The sequence below is a fragment of the Pagrus pagrus genome (assembly GCF_965226575.1).
Source record: "Pagrus pagrus genome assembly, chromosome: 18".
Classification (NCBI taxonomy): Eukaryota; Metazoa; Chordata; class Actinopteri; order Spariformes; family Sparidae; genus Pagrus; species Pagrus pagrus.
Window position 1 is genome coordinate 9,727,250 of NC_140202.1, and position 16,317 is coordinate 9,743,566.

At 41.2% G+C, this 16,317-nt stretch overlaps 2 protein-coding genes across 3 annotated transcripts in view; one reads left to right on the top strand and one right to left on the bottom strand.

The window, feature by feature from the left end:
* The window catches only part of fndc5a (fibronectin type III domain containing 5a), a 28,184-nt gene extending 22,871 nt beyond the window's left edge, over window positions 1–5,313 (top strand). The window contains exons 4-6 of one of the 2 annotated variants that reach the window (XR_014624734.1): window positions 2,635–2,724; window positions 2,895–3,085; window positions 3,456–5,313. Coding sequence is in view for 1 of the 2 variants with exons in the window: in XM_084381755.1 (XP_084237881.1) it covers window positions 2,635–2,724; window positions 2,895–3,028; window positions 3,456–3,512 (281 nt within the window). In the remaining variant the exon portion in view is untranslated. The remainder of the gene's footprint in view (window positions 1–2,634; window positions 2,725–2,894; window positions 3,086–3,455) is intronic. The other variant, XM_084381755.1, reaches the window with a different exon arrangement.
* Window positions 5,314–7,992: 2,679 nt separating this feature from the next.
* kop (askopos) lies at window positions 7,993–15,662 on the bottom strand. Its single transcript, XM_084381754.1, has 7 exons — window positions 15,502–15,662; window positions 14,532–14,588; window positions 12,440–13,329; window positions 12,178–12,317; window positions 11,797–11,897; window positions 11,517–11,628; window positions 7,993–10,327 (listed from the first exon to the last, which is right to left on the bottom strand). The coding sequence occupies exons 2-7, from the start codon at window positions 14,554–14,556 to the stop codon at window positions 10,198–10,200; spliced, it is 1,398 nt and encodes a 465-aa protein (XP_084237880.1). The 5' UTR covers window positions 14,557–14,588; window positions 15,502–15,662; the 3' UTR covers window positions 7,993–10,197.
* Window positions 15,663–16,317: the final 655 nt, after the last annotated feature.

Below are 16,317 nucleotides of genomic sequence, written 5' to 3' on the forward strand. Positions count from 1 at the left end.
TGTTGCTCTGCTCGAGAGAAACCTGCAGGCATCCGAAGGCAGACTGCTGCATGTGCAAACACTCGCAACTCTCTTTGATATTTCTGATACCTCTTGACAACTTCAAAAGTGATGATTGTTCTCTCTCTCCATCATGCTCTAGTAAGCACAATTTCATGTGGCCTAAATTAAGCCTTAACTAATCTCTTCATGTTCTACCACTGTGTGATATTTTGACTCCAGCAGCTGCTGGCAGAATCAGGCCCATTAGTGTAGCTGGTCATGTAATGTATGTGTGTGTCTGCCTGCCTGCGTTTTAATGGTATAAAATGCCTGCCTGTGTGAAGGCTGTCTTTTGAAAATCATGCACCAAGGTCCTTATCAGCACCTGTGCTGCTCCCTACTGTGCTGCACCTGTAAGTTACTGTAAGAATGAGATCTGGACGGGGAAGTTCAAGATCTCAGGAGTAAGAATACAGACTTTAAACTGCAACTGTCTGATTTTAAGAGTATGTCAACAACACCCCAAATTGATTAAAAAAAAAATGATGTAGCAGTATTATAGTTTAGTCAAGTCTGCTGGTGCTCTACAACATGTACTGAGAACTTGGAGAGCAAAGAAAGAAGAATCGTGTCCTCGCAGGACCAGCAGAAAACACAGAATAATGTTACAAGCATAACTTTATGCCATATTTGTGTAGATAAGTCGAGAGAGGGAACGCTGTGCCCTCTCCACACTGGGGATAATTACCAATACTTCAGCAGAAGCAAAGCCGATATCTGAAAATGGTCAAATGTTAAAGAACTGATCCAATTATGTCCCAATATCTCAAAACGTAGCATGCAGTCATTACAACTCTTGCTAATAATTATTGTGTTTCTGGCAAAAAAAATTCACAAGAGGTGCGAATGCAAACATTAGAAGTGGAATAGCAACCCTAAATGTGTGTCATGATACAATGCTGAATGCTCCAGCACTCTTTCATACTGAGAGAAACTGCATATAAAATGCTGAATGAGAAATAGAATATCAGCCAACTTCTCATGACATATTACATGAAATACTTTATCATGTAAAAGTAAGATATAGTGGAAACAACTATTGTCAGAGACATATAGTTTACAGTATATGTTCAGGGCATTTCAACTCAATCCAAGGCTCAGAATACAAAGAATTACAAAAATGCTGAAATTATGCCTAGAGTGCCGAACAGAAATTCATAACTTTAAAAGTATTTGGAGTACAGCTATAGGATTTTGCAAGGTCCCATGAATTTAATAGATGTTTTAATTTGATTTTTTTTTTTCCGAGGTCAATGACGTGAGCTGGGAAATGTTCTGAATTCTTGAATTATGCCATTGAGTTGGCATACTGGAGGATGTGAATACTTCCAATACCCGTGAAACCTCCTCTGCACACTAAAGCAACAATTTACAATTATCTGAACTTTGGGGAGGGTTAACAAGGGAAGGCTGAAATAAAATCTTTGTGGTGATAGAAAGATAAAACATGCTCCCCTGCTCTCTTAAAAGTCAGAGTACTACTGCGGCAAAAAGTAAAACCAAATAACCTCCCTTCTATTCTGACCCCTACTCCTCTAATTGTTGTCAGACAGTCCTTTTATAACCATAAGCAGAGGGAATGGATATTAGTATTTGTTTACTGTCTGATATCTGGATGTTATATCAGCTGTGTCAATTTTGAGTTATTTAAAATACAATCCTCTTCTCTGACACGACATCCTGATCTCTCAAGCACGTCATGGTTGATGCAAAGTTATTGATTTGTGTGCTCATTCTATGATAGAGCAACCAGGCGATTCTTATTACGAGAGACTTGTGTTGCATAAACACACTGATGCAGACTTACTTGCCTCCGAGCGTGGCGCACTTCAAGTGTCAGTCATTAAAGTCGGTGAAAACGCTGATTTTTTAGCAAAACATTTTGCTGATATGTTGTAAAGTTTTGCTTTTTGGCTGCCAGTTAGCAGCTGCTCGTCTTCCAAACAATGATTCGCCTCAAGACTCAGAAACTCAGAAAGCTGCGATGATGCAAAAAACTTTACGACAGGCCCTCGAGTGTGAGGGGGAAACTGTCCAAACTTCAGGTCAGGAAAGGCCAGCTGAGACAGTGAGACAATGGACATCACTATCATGTTGTTGAAATCAAGAGACATTTTAATTACAAAGTTGCTGGTAATTATGGGTTCTGATGAAGACCAGCAGCACACTGACGGTGGCTCTATTACAGTGCAAACACACAGTTGGTCCCATATTGTAGAAAGTGGGATTTCCATGTATGTATAAAGCAGATCCAAAGAGACACTATGACAGTGAAGAAAGACGGAGGGTGAATAGAGGTGCTGCAGCAATTGACAGTATGGGAAAAATAACATGCTCTCTGAACATTAAAGCATGTACACATTTTCTAGTAGATGCCCAAAATAAATATATATACTGTATATATGATAATGTATAATATGGGTTCTTTAATGAAAATGGTGAATGTGTTTTAATTTCCTCTATCTTATTAAATGATAAATAATGAATAATTGTTTACTTCTCTGCTGTTTTTTGCATATAACACAGAAATCTCTGTTCAATCCTAATCCACCTCCAGTAACAGATAAACGTGTCGTCCTTTGACTCCTTTAGACGAAGTGACAATGGAGGAGGTGGGCCAGACCACCCAGCTGAGGGCGGGGGAGCTCATCATCATCGTGGTGGTGCTTATCATGTGGGCAGGTGAGCTCAAATCTGTTTATTGAACACTGAAGCTTTTCTGTCATAATCTGACTCGAAACAACAGAAACCCCTGATGTTGCTTTAAAAAAAGCAGCTGTGCCTTGGTTTGTGTTTGGAGGATAACCAGAGTTTGGCCCGTCATGAATATCATCCTCTCCTCCTCCTCCTAGGTGTGATCGCTCTCTTCTGTCGCCAGTACGACATAATCAAAGACAACGAGCCCAACAACAACAAGGACAAAGCCAAAAACTCCTCAGAGTGCAGCACTCCTGAGCATCCGACGGGGGGGCTGTTGCGCAGTAAGGTATAACCCACCCCTCCTCCTCCCCCCGGGTGCCTCCCACTCAGCGGCGCCGGGCAGGTGAATGGTCCCGGCCACTTCTAGACTCTTTCCATGCAAAATCATAGTGTCGTCTGAGCGTCAGCTAAACTCTGCTTCGGCATGACACCCGTATGTGCATGAGTCTGCAGCATTCACAGAGCAAACACACGAGCCATGGCTTCTGATAAATGACTGTTTGATTAACGCACAGAGCCCCATACCATATCCATTTCTTGTGTTGCAGAAAACAAAAGTCAAACAAATGCATTCCGTTCACTCTCTTACTATAAACATCAATAAAGCATCCGGGTGCAGAGGCTTCCTCATGCTCATTGAAGGTGCTCATTGTGTGATTCCTGTGAGTCCTCCAGCATTCTCACACCTGTCATTTTCCTCTTTCCTCCTGCAGTTCCCCAAGAACAACAACAACAATAGGATGCCATCTGTCAACATCATTGAGGTGTGACTGCCAGGACGTCTTCTCTTTATCCGAAAGACTTTGTGCTCTCACAAACATGTGAGCTCCTTTTAAAGCCCATCTGCTCGTCAGGATGAGGCCGGGCCTCCGGGTCCCTCGCTGCAGCGCTTACTCCCCTTTGACACGGGACCCAGCTCGGAGGCAAAGCTGCAGGACTACGGGGGGTCGGGCACTGCCCGGCCAGTGCTGGTCAGAGAGCAGAGTTGGCAGTGGAGCGTTTGGCGACTGAGCCATTCTCAATGACTACTGTACCATGGGGCAGCAGAGATAAGGGCGTAATGGCTCCGGCAGTGAAGAGTCTGTAGATAAACCAACCCATGGGACCAAAGGGACTTTTCTTTCTCTCTCACGCCCGCCGTCTTTGAGGGCGCCATCGACGACCACAAACCAGGATCATCTTATTTTCTTCACATCCTGTTTTCTACGCTTTTCAACACTGTAGATCATTCAGTTCTGGTTTTACTTATCAGACTTTTAACAAGGTGCCACCAGAACAGCCCTGCTGTTCTGATACCCCATTCTTTTTTTTTCTATCTCCCCTCTGGCAGAAACTCTTGTCTCTGGTCTGCCGTCCTGTGGGAAATGCTTTCATTCTGACCAGCTTGTTTCCCCCCTCAGGGAGTCCAGACTCCACCTGGCTAATGCGGGAGCCATTGCGTAGATGTGCTGCAATGATGCCAGAGCAGCTTAGAGGGATCGCTCGGCTCGCCGCCAGGCGTGAATCATCCAATCTTATCGGAAAACTCATTCACTCATATTGAAAGGAACACATACATTTATTAAAGTCAGCACTTGTCAAACTTATTTCCTGCTTTTATTACAGAGCAGATTTCTGAAGTGTTACATTCCACATCCAGGACAAGCCCTTTAGTATTCCCTTGTGTCTTTCTCTACGAGGGTGATGAATTTCAAAGCATACTGGGGAGCAAAAGAGAACTGCCATGATGGAGTCCATTCATCTACTTACTGAACTTTTTAAAAAAAAAAGGGGCTGGACTCTATGGATGTCTATGGAGAGGTGAACTTACCTCCGTGGAGAGATCCCTCGTATCAGCAATAACAGCCTTTGGAGGAGCAAGGACTCAAACTCTGTAGCCTCTGCGTCCAAAACTCCACCTCCCAGCATGCAATGTTCAGACAGATGAACAAACTGCACATCCAAAATGAGGGGTCCTGAGCCTCGTTTGCAGGCGATCCATCTCCGGACCTTTCGGAGAAAAGTCTTTCAGCGCTGTTGTAAAAACTTGCATTTCTGGTGGAAAGCATGGAGAAAAAAAACCTTTTTACGAGCCCAACTTTCAACCCCCGAGACATCCGTCTGACATCCTGAACAGAAGGGCTTCTACCAAAACTTTTTTTCACAAGGTTAACATTTGTGTTGAAACTCTGTGGCTAAAAACAACGATAAGGGATCAACGTGTGATACTGTGCACTGTATACGGCAAGGATTTTAAGAAAGCAAATGGTGTATTTGAGGGCTGATTCAAACTCAGTAGTGCTGCCTTAAAAATAACTATATCTTATGAGTTATCTAACAGGACGGAAGGCCCTGTAGCTCATACTTGTGTCATATTCATTAGCTTTCACATGATATTTAAACGTGTGTGCAAAGTAAAAAGGAAACATGACAGATTGATGACCTGTAGAGTGAGCTGAGGCATTTAACGTGTAAATACATTTTATATTTCATTCAGCCTTTCATGAGACATGAGAAGACTAATGTGGAAAATGTATAGATGCCTGATGTAAAGGGGTAAAAGGTGATTCTTAATACACTGCTTCTTTCCATAACTCTCTTCTACTATTATGTATTTCTATTACATCACGCCATTGTGTTGTTTATGTGCAATAAGAAAAGACTCTTTTTGATGAGGAAATTGATGAAAAGATAATCTGGCAAATAGTTATTTATTGTCAACTCAAACAAATACATTTATGCTGGAAGAGCAAGGCACTGAAGATGGTTAGAATGATGACTAATGCAATGGCAGGCTCCTATCACTCTACTTCCACTCTTAATAGCAGCGGAAAAGCTCCTTCAATACGCACTGATTCATGTCAGAGGCGAGAGCGGCTTTAAAGTAAAGTCATAGAGTGGGAAAAGGGAGAGTCGCAGGGGCCCCTCTCCTCTGACTGATTAACACAGACACTCAAGCTGTTGCCAGGACAAACTTGGTGAGGCATCGAAGCATTGTTCTGCTGCGTTACACAGAGTAATCAGCACTTCACTGAAAACTTCTGTGGCCAAAAGTTGAATCAATTTCTCCCCAGGAACACTGCACCAGTAGCTGGCTTCTCCGATCAATAGGCCTCCGTCCACACAGTAACAGATAATGATGATCGTCTCCCTAGGTGATTTCTTTGAACTAGGAACACATTTTCAGTTTGCCAGCAATGTATTTTTCAATAGCATTCCCTGTATGCAGTTTTATTATTTACATCCCTCTGTTTCAGGCTGCTTAAATGAGTACACCTTCAGCTGAGCAACATAAGAGATTAACTTTTAAATCTGAACAGAGGTTCAGCTCTGAGTGTGTTAGAAACTCCAAATGATGGCTTAGTCCTCTGTGTTGCCACTGTACATATTGTATTCCTTGTTGCTGATTTAAATGTAAGGCTATTGTGAACATCTACTTTCCAACTTTACTGTTAGAGGAATAGTTTTACATTTTGATAAATATGCTTTCTTGCAGAGTTAGATGAGAGGATCGATACCACTCTCACATCTGGTTAGCGTAGCTTAGCATAAAGACGAGAAAAAGGGATCTTGGTACCCTTTGGGCGGAGCCAAATTAGCTGTACATTAACTAGCCCCATTTCCAGTCCTTATGCTAAGCTAACACTTTGTTACTGATTTAGGCTTCATAATGTAAGTGTGAGAGTGATAGCTTCTCTTTTAACTGTCGACACAAAAGCAAAATGTCAAACTATTCCTTTAACTGCATAGAAGTAATGTGTTTGAGTGAGCTCTCCTACACAGCTGTTTGATTCGACATGGAAGCGTGTTTGACCATGTTCAGAGCTACACAGACGTCGTGCATGTTGGGTGAATTATCTGGAAGACATTTCACACCTGGTGGTGGAGTCAGATCCTTTTCAGACCTGATAATACCATCTGTCCTGAGTGATCTAATCACAAGTGGACAGCTCTATATGCAAATAAACATGTACATCACAGGGAGAAACAGACACAGTAGTTTTTACACACAAAAAAAAGGAGTATAACATTTGCATGTATATTAAAGCCCAAATAATCAGGAATTTATCATAGACAAAATCACCAATTTTGTAAGTGTCTCCCAACTCAACAACTCACAAAATTGTGCAATTTTTTTTAAGGGAGTCTGGGGACTTTCTCCACAGGCAACAAAGTAGATTATATTGACTACTGTTTACTTTATTTGTATAATTTCACATGTTTAGCATCAATAAAATGTTGTCTTCTTTCATAAATTTGCCACAAAGCAATGCCACTACAAACTGACACCTTTTAAAAGGAAAGAAACAATGTATTGTATTCAATGCAGAATTTACAAGAAGGTACGAATGATTTACAATTGGTAATTTGTTAAGGGAGTCTGGGGATATTGTGGTTACTAGTTCAATGGTTAGATCTACAGAAACAGTGTGTTCACAGCTGCTAACATCGCTAGATTAAGAGAGAACCAAACATGCAATTTCGCATATAGTGAACCAATTGGAAGACAGACCATTCTGCCTGTTGGTGTGGTTTCTTGTTTTACAAAGGACGTCAGATGAGTAACAGTCCTTCAATGTAGCCCAGGACACGTGTACACACTGCTAAGAGAATGTGGTCACATGTGGCCCAGACCACCTGGTTTGAACCATTGGATCTCAAATGCATCCTCAGTGCTTGTTGGAGCACTTAGAGTTGGCCACTTGTAATCGGATCACTCAGGACAGATACCAATACCAGGTGGGAACAGGGTCTGTTATATATAGAGTTAACCGTTACTGCTGTTAAAGAGAGAAACTAATCATTTGGATTCAAGGTGTTTCTAGCTGAGGACATCCAGCCACTTTTGGTATCTCTGTTGAGAACAGGTTAAGCTGTCGACCACATATGAAAACTTTTTCCTTAATTAAACTCGACTAACGGTGACGACTGTATGAACTCGACATTCCACTTCAGCCCTGTGGTGGAAAACCACCTTTAACACGCTGCAGACTTTCTTTCAGTGTGACAGGCCCAAGACGTTTTCTCATGATACTGTATGTATGATACAATGCCAGGAAATACTGTTTGCTCGGTAGCAGTGATGGACTATTTTACAATAAGACAACATGATAGAAGGGGCGCTGGATTTTTCAAAACTCAAATAATTTGTTTTGTATGAGTATAGAAATGTGCCTGGAAACTAAAACGCATCATGGTGATATTAGAGAAGTTGGACTTTTTCATTATGGGTTCTTGAAATATAGGAATGAGATCCAAAAAGACGCATGGTTTCGATCAACAAACTGCTTTATTAGTGCTTTCATGTTAAGTGTACAGCAGTCATTGCTTAATGAGGGCTAGCATGGTTTAACTATTATGCACAAGGTTACACAACTTCAATTCTGAAGGATATGGTGTATGCTTACTTGTGTATGCTTAAACAAAATAAAAATATTTTCCACCAAGAGTCTGCTTAAACGTAACTGGGATCATATATGAAGTGGAAACAGTCAAAACAAAATACAATATTGTCTAAACCTTTCTGGACATACAAAAAACAAAAACAAACAGGTTGTGAACGGCTTTTTTGTTTGCATTTTTTTAACAATAAGTTTCACAGAACTCAGGAAGACAGGTATTTTCTTTAGTGAATAATACATGTGAATGAGACTTCACCAGGCTTCAACTGTCAGTTTTCTCCTTCAAAAAAAGCACACAGACCTACAATTGGTCCTCCTGTTACTGCTGAGGAAAGGAGTTTTGCCTGTCCTCCTGAAAAATTCACCCAACAACATGGTTTAAGGCCCCTATGTACATTTACTGAAGAGTCAGCACCTTGTGTAAGAAAACGTGCCTGAATTTGTAATGAATTAGAAAATCAATGAGACCTTAAGAGCAAAACACAACAAATCACTCAGATCTTCAAGTCTCACATTAGGTCATGTTTGTTTTGTCCATGCATCAATACAAGAGTAATTGTTTGCTTGAATGCTTGGCTGAGCAGCAGAAATGAGGCGCTGCAGATTCTGTAGCCGACGTGCATGACTTGTATCTTGCATAGTCCTTTGTTTTTCGTAGCGCAGATTGTTTTGACAAAATCCAACACAGCCACTGAAGAACTGTGAGGCATGTCAGATAAACACAAACACTGTTGCTGATGATCTGGCTCAACCTCCAGAGGGGAGCAAAACATTGTTGCAAGGTGTAGAGGTGCTCTGGCTGCTTGGCTGCACACGTGCCCTGCACAGCATGTGTCACGAGGCCGTCACTGGCACCCACGCCTTCTGGATGGCTGGCCAGGGACAGGATGCCCCACTATCCGTACAGACAGGATTACTTTAACAACCTGTGTTAATTCAATGGGAGCCATGCTGATAAATCCATGCATTATTGCTGAGGTCACTCCTGTCAGCCTGTACCTGTGCACAGTACTCGGATACTGCAAAGCTGAAAATGCAGCATTATTTATTAAACATTAATATCAGCAGTGACACAAACAGTCCTGCTCTGGCTCAAACGTACAGAGATAACCAGGCAACTTATCTGGCACTTTTCTTACGTTACAGAGTTTAAATGAGATCAGTGCACAGAGGACATCATGGTTACTGGTGCTCCACAATCAACGAGGTCAGTTCACACAAATCACTAAAAACATTTTGCCATTCAACCACCTAGTAGTAGTGTTTGGTAGTTTTAGTGGTCAGGTTTTGAAATCTCCACCGAAGACATCTGCTGAAACCACACAAAGGGGGAAGAGAAGAGTTTTGTTTGTGGCCCCACTTCTGACATACTTAACAGGGTTTCTGAGGACAATTTACAGACTTTGCTGTAAACAGTTTTCCTATTTTTTTTCCCCCAAATATATAATTAAAGCAATAAAATATCCAGAAGTCAATAGATAATCCAGATTAGCCACAACATTATTAATGGGCTCAATTCTCCTATTATAATTTAAAGTATGGCTTATAAATGTTTATATGATGTGGGTGAATCAACCGTCATCACTTTCTGCCAACACAAAACATGAATATCATACCACAATATGAATTACATAACATATTACACTGCTTTGCAATGAACTATAACTTCAATCAACTTAACAACGGGCTTCACCTTAACACTTTGATATGTCTGTTTATACAGCTAGCTGCAACATGAGTGATTAACACCTTCGCACTCAATGAAATGTACAAAATGTACTTAAATACACAATAAAACGGACAACTTCAAATAGAGTAAAAGGCAGGGTGCTTGAAACCCAATAGTGCTTGCTCCTCTGCATAATTCACACAACACCAAAACCCCTTAAAACATGCATAAATATTCACATACAAGGACATGCATAGTTTAAATAATTATATGGAAGACCCAAACTGACAAACCAAAACTACACACCAAAGAGAAAAACAGTACAAACACTGATGAGCCCCCCTTGTACTCTTATGAGGTGAAGTGCAACTGGTTAACAATAAAAGAAGAATTACAACTCCTAGTTTACAGAAGTGGACTCCGTTTGAAAATCGTTTGAACCTTTGCAAAGCGCTTCTGCATCTTGCAGTTCTTGGCCTGCCATTCATGGAGGGACATTGTTGGCACCATGTTTCCGAATCGTTGTTGGTAGTTTCTGAAAGTAAGCACAAATCCAAGGGACAGATTTTACATTGTTCGAAACAATTTGGTCTTATGACTAACTACAACTAGGCCTGTCACGATAGTCAATAAATCCGGCCTTGATAATTTCCATTTGCATGCTTGTTTGTTTGTTTTCCTCGTGTCTCTTACTAGATCCCTCTCGTCAGTCACTAGCCTCATTCACACTGCCGTTTGCATGCGGGGATCCTGCGCCAATTCTCCGCATCCACCTTTGTGTTAAAGTTTCAGATGCAGCGAGGGGTGAAATTTCGCCTTCGGATGTAGTATCAGAGGCGCAGTATTGGCGAACCGAGCCGGCAGCGCGGAGCGAGGGTGTGTCGATCTGATGGTGTTGGTGTCTGATAACTATACAGATCCTTCACTCAAAAAAATAAAGATGAATGTCCCATAAAGCAACGTTACAGGACCAAACAACAGTAACATAGTAACTGGTCGTGTCTTTGGCAACTTATATGAGGAAAATAATACCGCCTGCAAAACAGCGTCTGTCCCCGGCAGAAAACTTTAACTCACCAAGTGTTTGTTGTTGGCTGACGGTCAGCCCTCCCGACTGAGACTTAATGAACTTTGTGAACTCCACGAGTGAAATAGTCAGACAGCGTCCTGTTTACTGATGGCAATTATGTAATTATGTAAATTATAGAAACACGTAACTTTGTCACTTTCCAGGATGTTTGGTGGGTCAGGATCTCAATCACAGCACATTATAACAGCATCATAAGATTATAAACAGACAGCTGGTACATGTTTAGATTAACAGGAGGACACGGAGAAACACCTTGGAAAAAAACACATACGTCATCATCATGATGTGTACCGTCACGCCTCCGCATCACTACAGACAATGGTGCTAACATTGTTGCTGCAATAAGGAATCTTGGCTGGCCACAACCTCCATCTTTGGATATTTAAAATGTCTTCTTCACGTTCCAATGTCAAATCTTCTTTAGAAATTAAGGTTTATTGATCTTTGAAAGGGTGTACTTACATTATTATGCCATTAACATTATATTAGTTGAAAAATGGTCTCAAAGCGACAATATTATCGTTTATCGCAATAATTTCTAGGACAATTTATCGTCCAGCAAAATTTGTTATCGTGACAGGCCTAACTACAACTACTACACTAACTACAGTGAAACCCAATCTGAATTATGTACCTGCTTGTAAGGTCAGAGGGATGCTGCCACTGTGTGCCATTAGGGCTTCGTGTCTGGTCAGCAACATGGGTCATCAGGTTTAGCAGCTCCTTCATGACATCTTGACAACGTGCTTTTGTTAAAATAAAAATGTATACTTAGAAATCGGTCTACAAAATGTTGTGACGCCCCTAAACCAGAACATCATGAGAACAAAACTAAACATGATTCATACCCAAACAAACATCATCCAGCACCATTCTCACATTATTAGTGCATCAAAGCGAGATCAGGGTCATACCTTGACCTGATCCAGAATTCTCATTCAAGTGTCTGGTGACTGAATGGAGATACAACCGTTTATAACGCTCCAAGTCCGCCTCTCGGTCCAAGTTCACCGGCCTGGGTAACAGACAAACACAAACAAACAAACAAACATACCCCTATACGTGCATTCTTGACAAAATTAAGCCAGTCACACAGCATTCCACAAGAGTAGTGAAATCAAAACCAGTCATAGACAGTTAATATAGGCCTATAGAAAATGATGACAAAAAGGCAGACTGGTGAAAATATGAGACTTATCAGGGACAGTTGCCCTTACAACCACTGCAAGCCAACATTGGACTTTACATGGTCATATTGCTCCCCCTACAGCTGACAGACACCACCACCACAGTACCTTTGACTCCTGGCACTGTTGACGCATTGGTGGGTCTGGAAAACTCTGCTCGCCTTTGGGCTTTGCTTGGTCGGCAGAAGAGGAGATGCAGGTTTACTGCCAGAACGCAGCTGACTGACAGGCACGACAACTGACTTCACCTTGAAAAAGCAGAGGTTGTGTGTGTGTGAACATTAAGCATGCACACTATAGCGTACAAAATGAACGAGACAAACCCGACTGCATGTGTGTACGACCACAGCACATCAGCTGTCACACTTACCTTTACATTGAGAGGTAAAGTTGTTTCATAACTGGTGTCCAAAGAGGCTTCTTCTTCACCGAGTGTGGCCTGACACACAGGCAAGGGCTCCACCATTCCTCCTTGCACCTCCTCTGACACCTCTATACTCCGCTCACCAGCAGCATTACATTTCACAGTGAGGTTGTGACACAGAGAAGACTCAAAGATGGGGAGACCAATATTCCACACCTCAACGTCATCTTTTAAATGCTCTACATTTGGGTTCACTGATGGCAACAGTGGCCCACTTACAACAGGATCCAAGTCTTTAATTGTGAAGGAGTTGTCTGATCCAGACAGCGCAGCTTGTTTATGACAACTTAGCAAAGATGAGCTTTCAGAATGGGGCTCCTTCAGTTGAGGCGATATTGACAGAGATAAATATCCCCTGTCATCTTCTCTTCCCATCTCTTGTTTGTGTTCCTCTGTGATTAAGAGTGCCTTTTGAAACTTGTTGCTCCTGGGACTTTTGCATTCCTCTGGATTGTCAGATGATCTTCCAGAAGGACCAGTGCTACTGGGATTGAGGCACAAGATGCTGTCAACGTCACCATCAAAATCAGGCTGTGTGTGGAGGTGCACAGTTTGTTTCATCTCAGTAGCTTCGGTCTGCAGTGCAGGCTTAGAGGTGGAAAGAGGAGAGGCAGAGTTTTGTCTGTCAGGGGGGCTGTAATAGTCCATGCAACACCCCATGTCAGGGGACAAATTCTGTGGAGTAAAGGCCTTTTTGGCCGGTGTCTGGAAACATTCATCAGCCTTTCTTTTCTTCGCAATGTTGTTAAGCAGCCCTTCTTTAATATTAACCAAAGGATCGCTCGGATGCACGTCAGCATTTTGATCACACGTGATCGCCCTTGAATGCATCACGTCTGTCAAGGGAAAAAAAACAAAACAAAAACATATCAGATCAGTTATCAACATTCTGTAAGATATGAGGCTACAACTAACAATTATTTTTAATGTCAATCTCAATTGGCTTCTTGATAAATCAATTCGATGTTTGATCTATAAAATGTCAGAAAATGGTTAAAAACAGGTTGATCAGTGTTTCCTAAATCTCAAGCTGACATCCTTGAATGTCTTCTTTACTTTTACAGAGAAATAAAGAAGACGGAAAATATCAACATTTATCAAGCTGGAATCAGATCATTTTTATTTTCTTAAAAAAATTACTCAAACCAATTATTCAATTAACAAAATAGTTGATTAACGTATTAAATGACAACTTAGGCCTTTTTTCCATATGGCGTTTCTTTCTAGTAGAAAAACACCAGCAGTATGCTTGGGAACGCCGGGTTGAAGTGCTTGTACAGTGAGAGAGAGAAAAAACAAACAGTGCTGCTGGTTGGTTTCAAGTGACATTGACAGCAACATTACGGTAACAGAGGGCTGACTACACAACTTACACCAAGCTCATAATGCATGGGGTGATAAAAGCATAGCATTAATCAGCAACATTGAATGCCTGATCAATCTGCTCCCATCTAATATATGATTGGTTGCCTGGAGAAGACCAAGAGCAAGACACCTTTCTGAAAAGTTTAGAGATTTTAGACTAGAAGTGCTCAGTGCGGCTGCACAAAGTAGTCAATACTGTCTCTAGGCGGTCGCATTCTGCCACTTATGGTCTTTCCTCATTGGGAACAATTGAGAAAGACTACGGTGCTCAGAAAAAACATCACGCGGACACGGGCCATGATCAATGAATTGTTACAAAGCAAATAAAATATTTTATCTTTGTAGTAATATTTTAAACTAAGCCACTGCCAATAGTATTTCTAATAGTAGTAGCTCAAAAACAACAATTTAAAGTGTAACTAAACCCCTAGATTTTGGCTGAGGTGCATCTCTGCTGGAAATTCAAAAAATGCCTTCATTGTGGGCGGGGCTCCAGCAGCAGTTAAGACACTCCAGTCACTCTGTGCAGCCTCCAACAAAGCCAGTGGTTTGGGGGTTTAGTTACACTTTAAAAAGGGGGAAAAGGGGATATTTCTGCTCACTACATCCTACACAAGATTCAAAAACACTCTCCCCCAATAACTGAACCCATCAGACAGCTTCTGCTACTCACCCTGGACTGTCTGTGCCATGTCCATCAAGTCTTCAGCGCTCTTCTCAAACTCTGTGTCTGAAACAGAACAGGAAACCTGACTCAGTCTCACACAGTATCATCTACTGAGCAACTAAAGGGGCATTTACTGCTTCCTAAAACACGTTTTTTCAGCTAACACATACTCAGATGGAAAATATAATGTCAGTATAGTCGTGTTTCAATTTTCTACATCTTTCTTTGGCTTTTTTAATCATTCTATTATAATGCATCTTCAGACAGGCTAAGCAAATACGCTGATAGTTTAGGTCACCATGTTACACAGACTAGTACTCATTAGTAGGAGACCTGTTAATAAGTACAAAAGACTATCGGGGACCCATTTGAACAACAATATACACTTGCTATTCTGGTGAGTTTATCTTCAAACTTAATGTAGTCGGTCTCTGTTCAAATCTACCAGGAGATTATACTTGTTGTTATTTTTAAAAAAAGCATTTTTTTCTGTTCAGACTCATGTGGTTACGATGATGCAATGGCGGCATAATGGCGTCCTGGAAAGAAGCATTAATGTCTTTCATTTGAAAATTGTCAGCAGAAACGTGCATTAAGTAATGCAAATGTGTTTGTACCACACAATTTTAGGACACAATGAGTCCGTCATTTTCTGGACCAAAGCTAAAAGTCAGAAATTAGCTAACTTGTCAGGGGAATTAGCCGACTCGTTGTTAGCTTAATTAATTCCCTCAATGTAGCGTAAGCAATTAAAAGTGATGAAAAACTTCTAGTTGCACTTTATCATCACAATAGCTAAACAAAACTATCATTTTACAACTCTCAGCTAAGCAAACTAATGGTTGTTTTCAATGGCAAATGCTCGGCGGGCATTTATGCTAACCCTACCTAGAGCTAACGTAAATGTTAGCAAGCTAGTTAACTTCATTTTATTTAGCAATTACTTGCAAAAGGAAAACTGTACGCGGTTAAATACCTCCAGTGGACGCCCGCCAACTGAAGTTGTCAATCCTCCACCAGAATGATACAATGCTGACATGAACTGAGCTCCTGTCATTAATTGAAAAATGCGCTGCTCTCTCCTCAAGCTCGGGTCAGGCGGCCACGCGCTCAGGTGCGTGAAGAGCGTGCCAAGCGGAAGTCAGAAGGTGGTGGGGGCAGGGCACTGATCAAGTTCAAACCTGTGGCTCAAACTTTATCAACATTGCACTGCATTGTTGTCATTTCGTTCACCTCAGCGATTAGCGACCTCTGGGTTCACTTATTAAATCATATCTGTTCTCTTAAATTGAAAACAAATGTAAACTCTGTCTCATTGTGCTCATTTGGGATGAACAACTTCTTAATTTTAGTTTTATTTTGGAGGAGAAAACGGGCCAAGACAGATCACATAGTGGCACCATCTTATTCAAGTGAACAGCGCCCCCCTGTGTTGGCGTTGATTTCATCTGGTCAGTGCTGTATTATAATTATATTGTAACATTTAACATTAAGCATGATACACATTTTTATGTTGCAGACAAAGATGACTGCTTGTGTAGGCAGCAGTTCTTCAGAATAGTTCAGAACAATGTCAGTGCCAAGATAACCCATCAAGATCTTCATCAGCTGCATTCTGACTAAAGCTCCAAAACACATAAATAATGATGGCTTACAACTGTTGGGTCGAGGACTATAAACAATATTAAAGAATAAAACTGAACTTTCATTGAAATGTTTTTAACTGTATTAATTTAATTACATCCACACAGAAACAAAATGCCAAAGACGACACTGAGAACCATCATCAGCA

Coding starts and splice junctions, on each gene's coding strand:
- kop (XM_084381754.1), bottom strand. CDS start 14,556: ATGGACATGGCACAGACAGTCCAGG. Junction 13,330..14,531: donor CATGGCACAGACAGTCCAGG/GTGAGTAGCAGA, acceptor TTCCCTTGACAG/ACGTGATGCATTCAAGGGCG. Junction 11,629..11,796: donor GAATTCTGGATCAGGTCAAG/GTATGACCCTGA, acceptor TTTTAACAAAAG/CACGTTGTCAAGATGTCATG.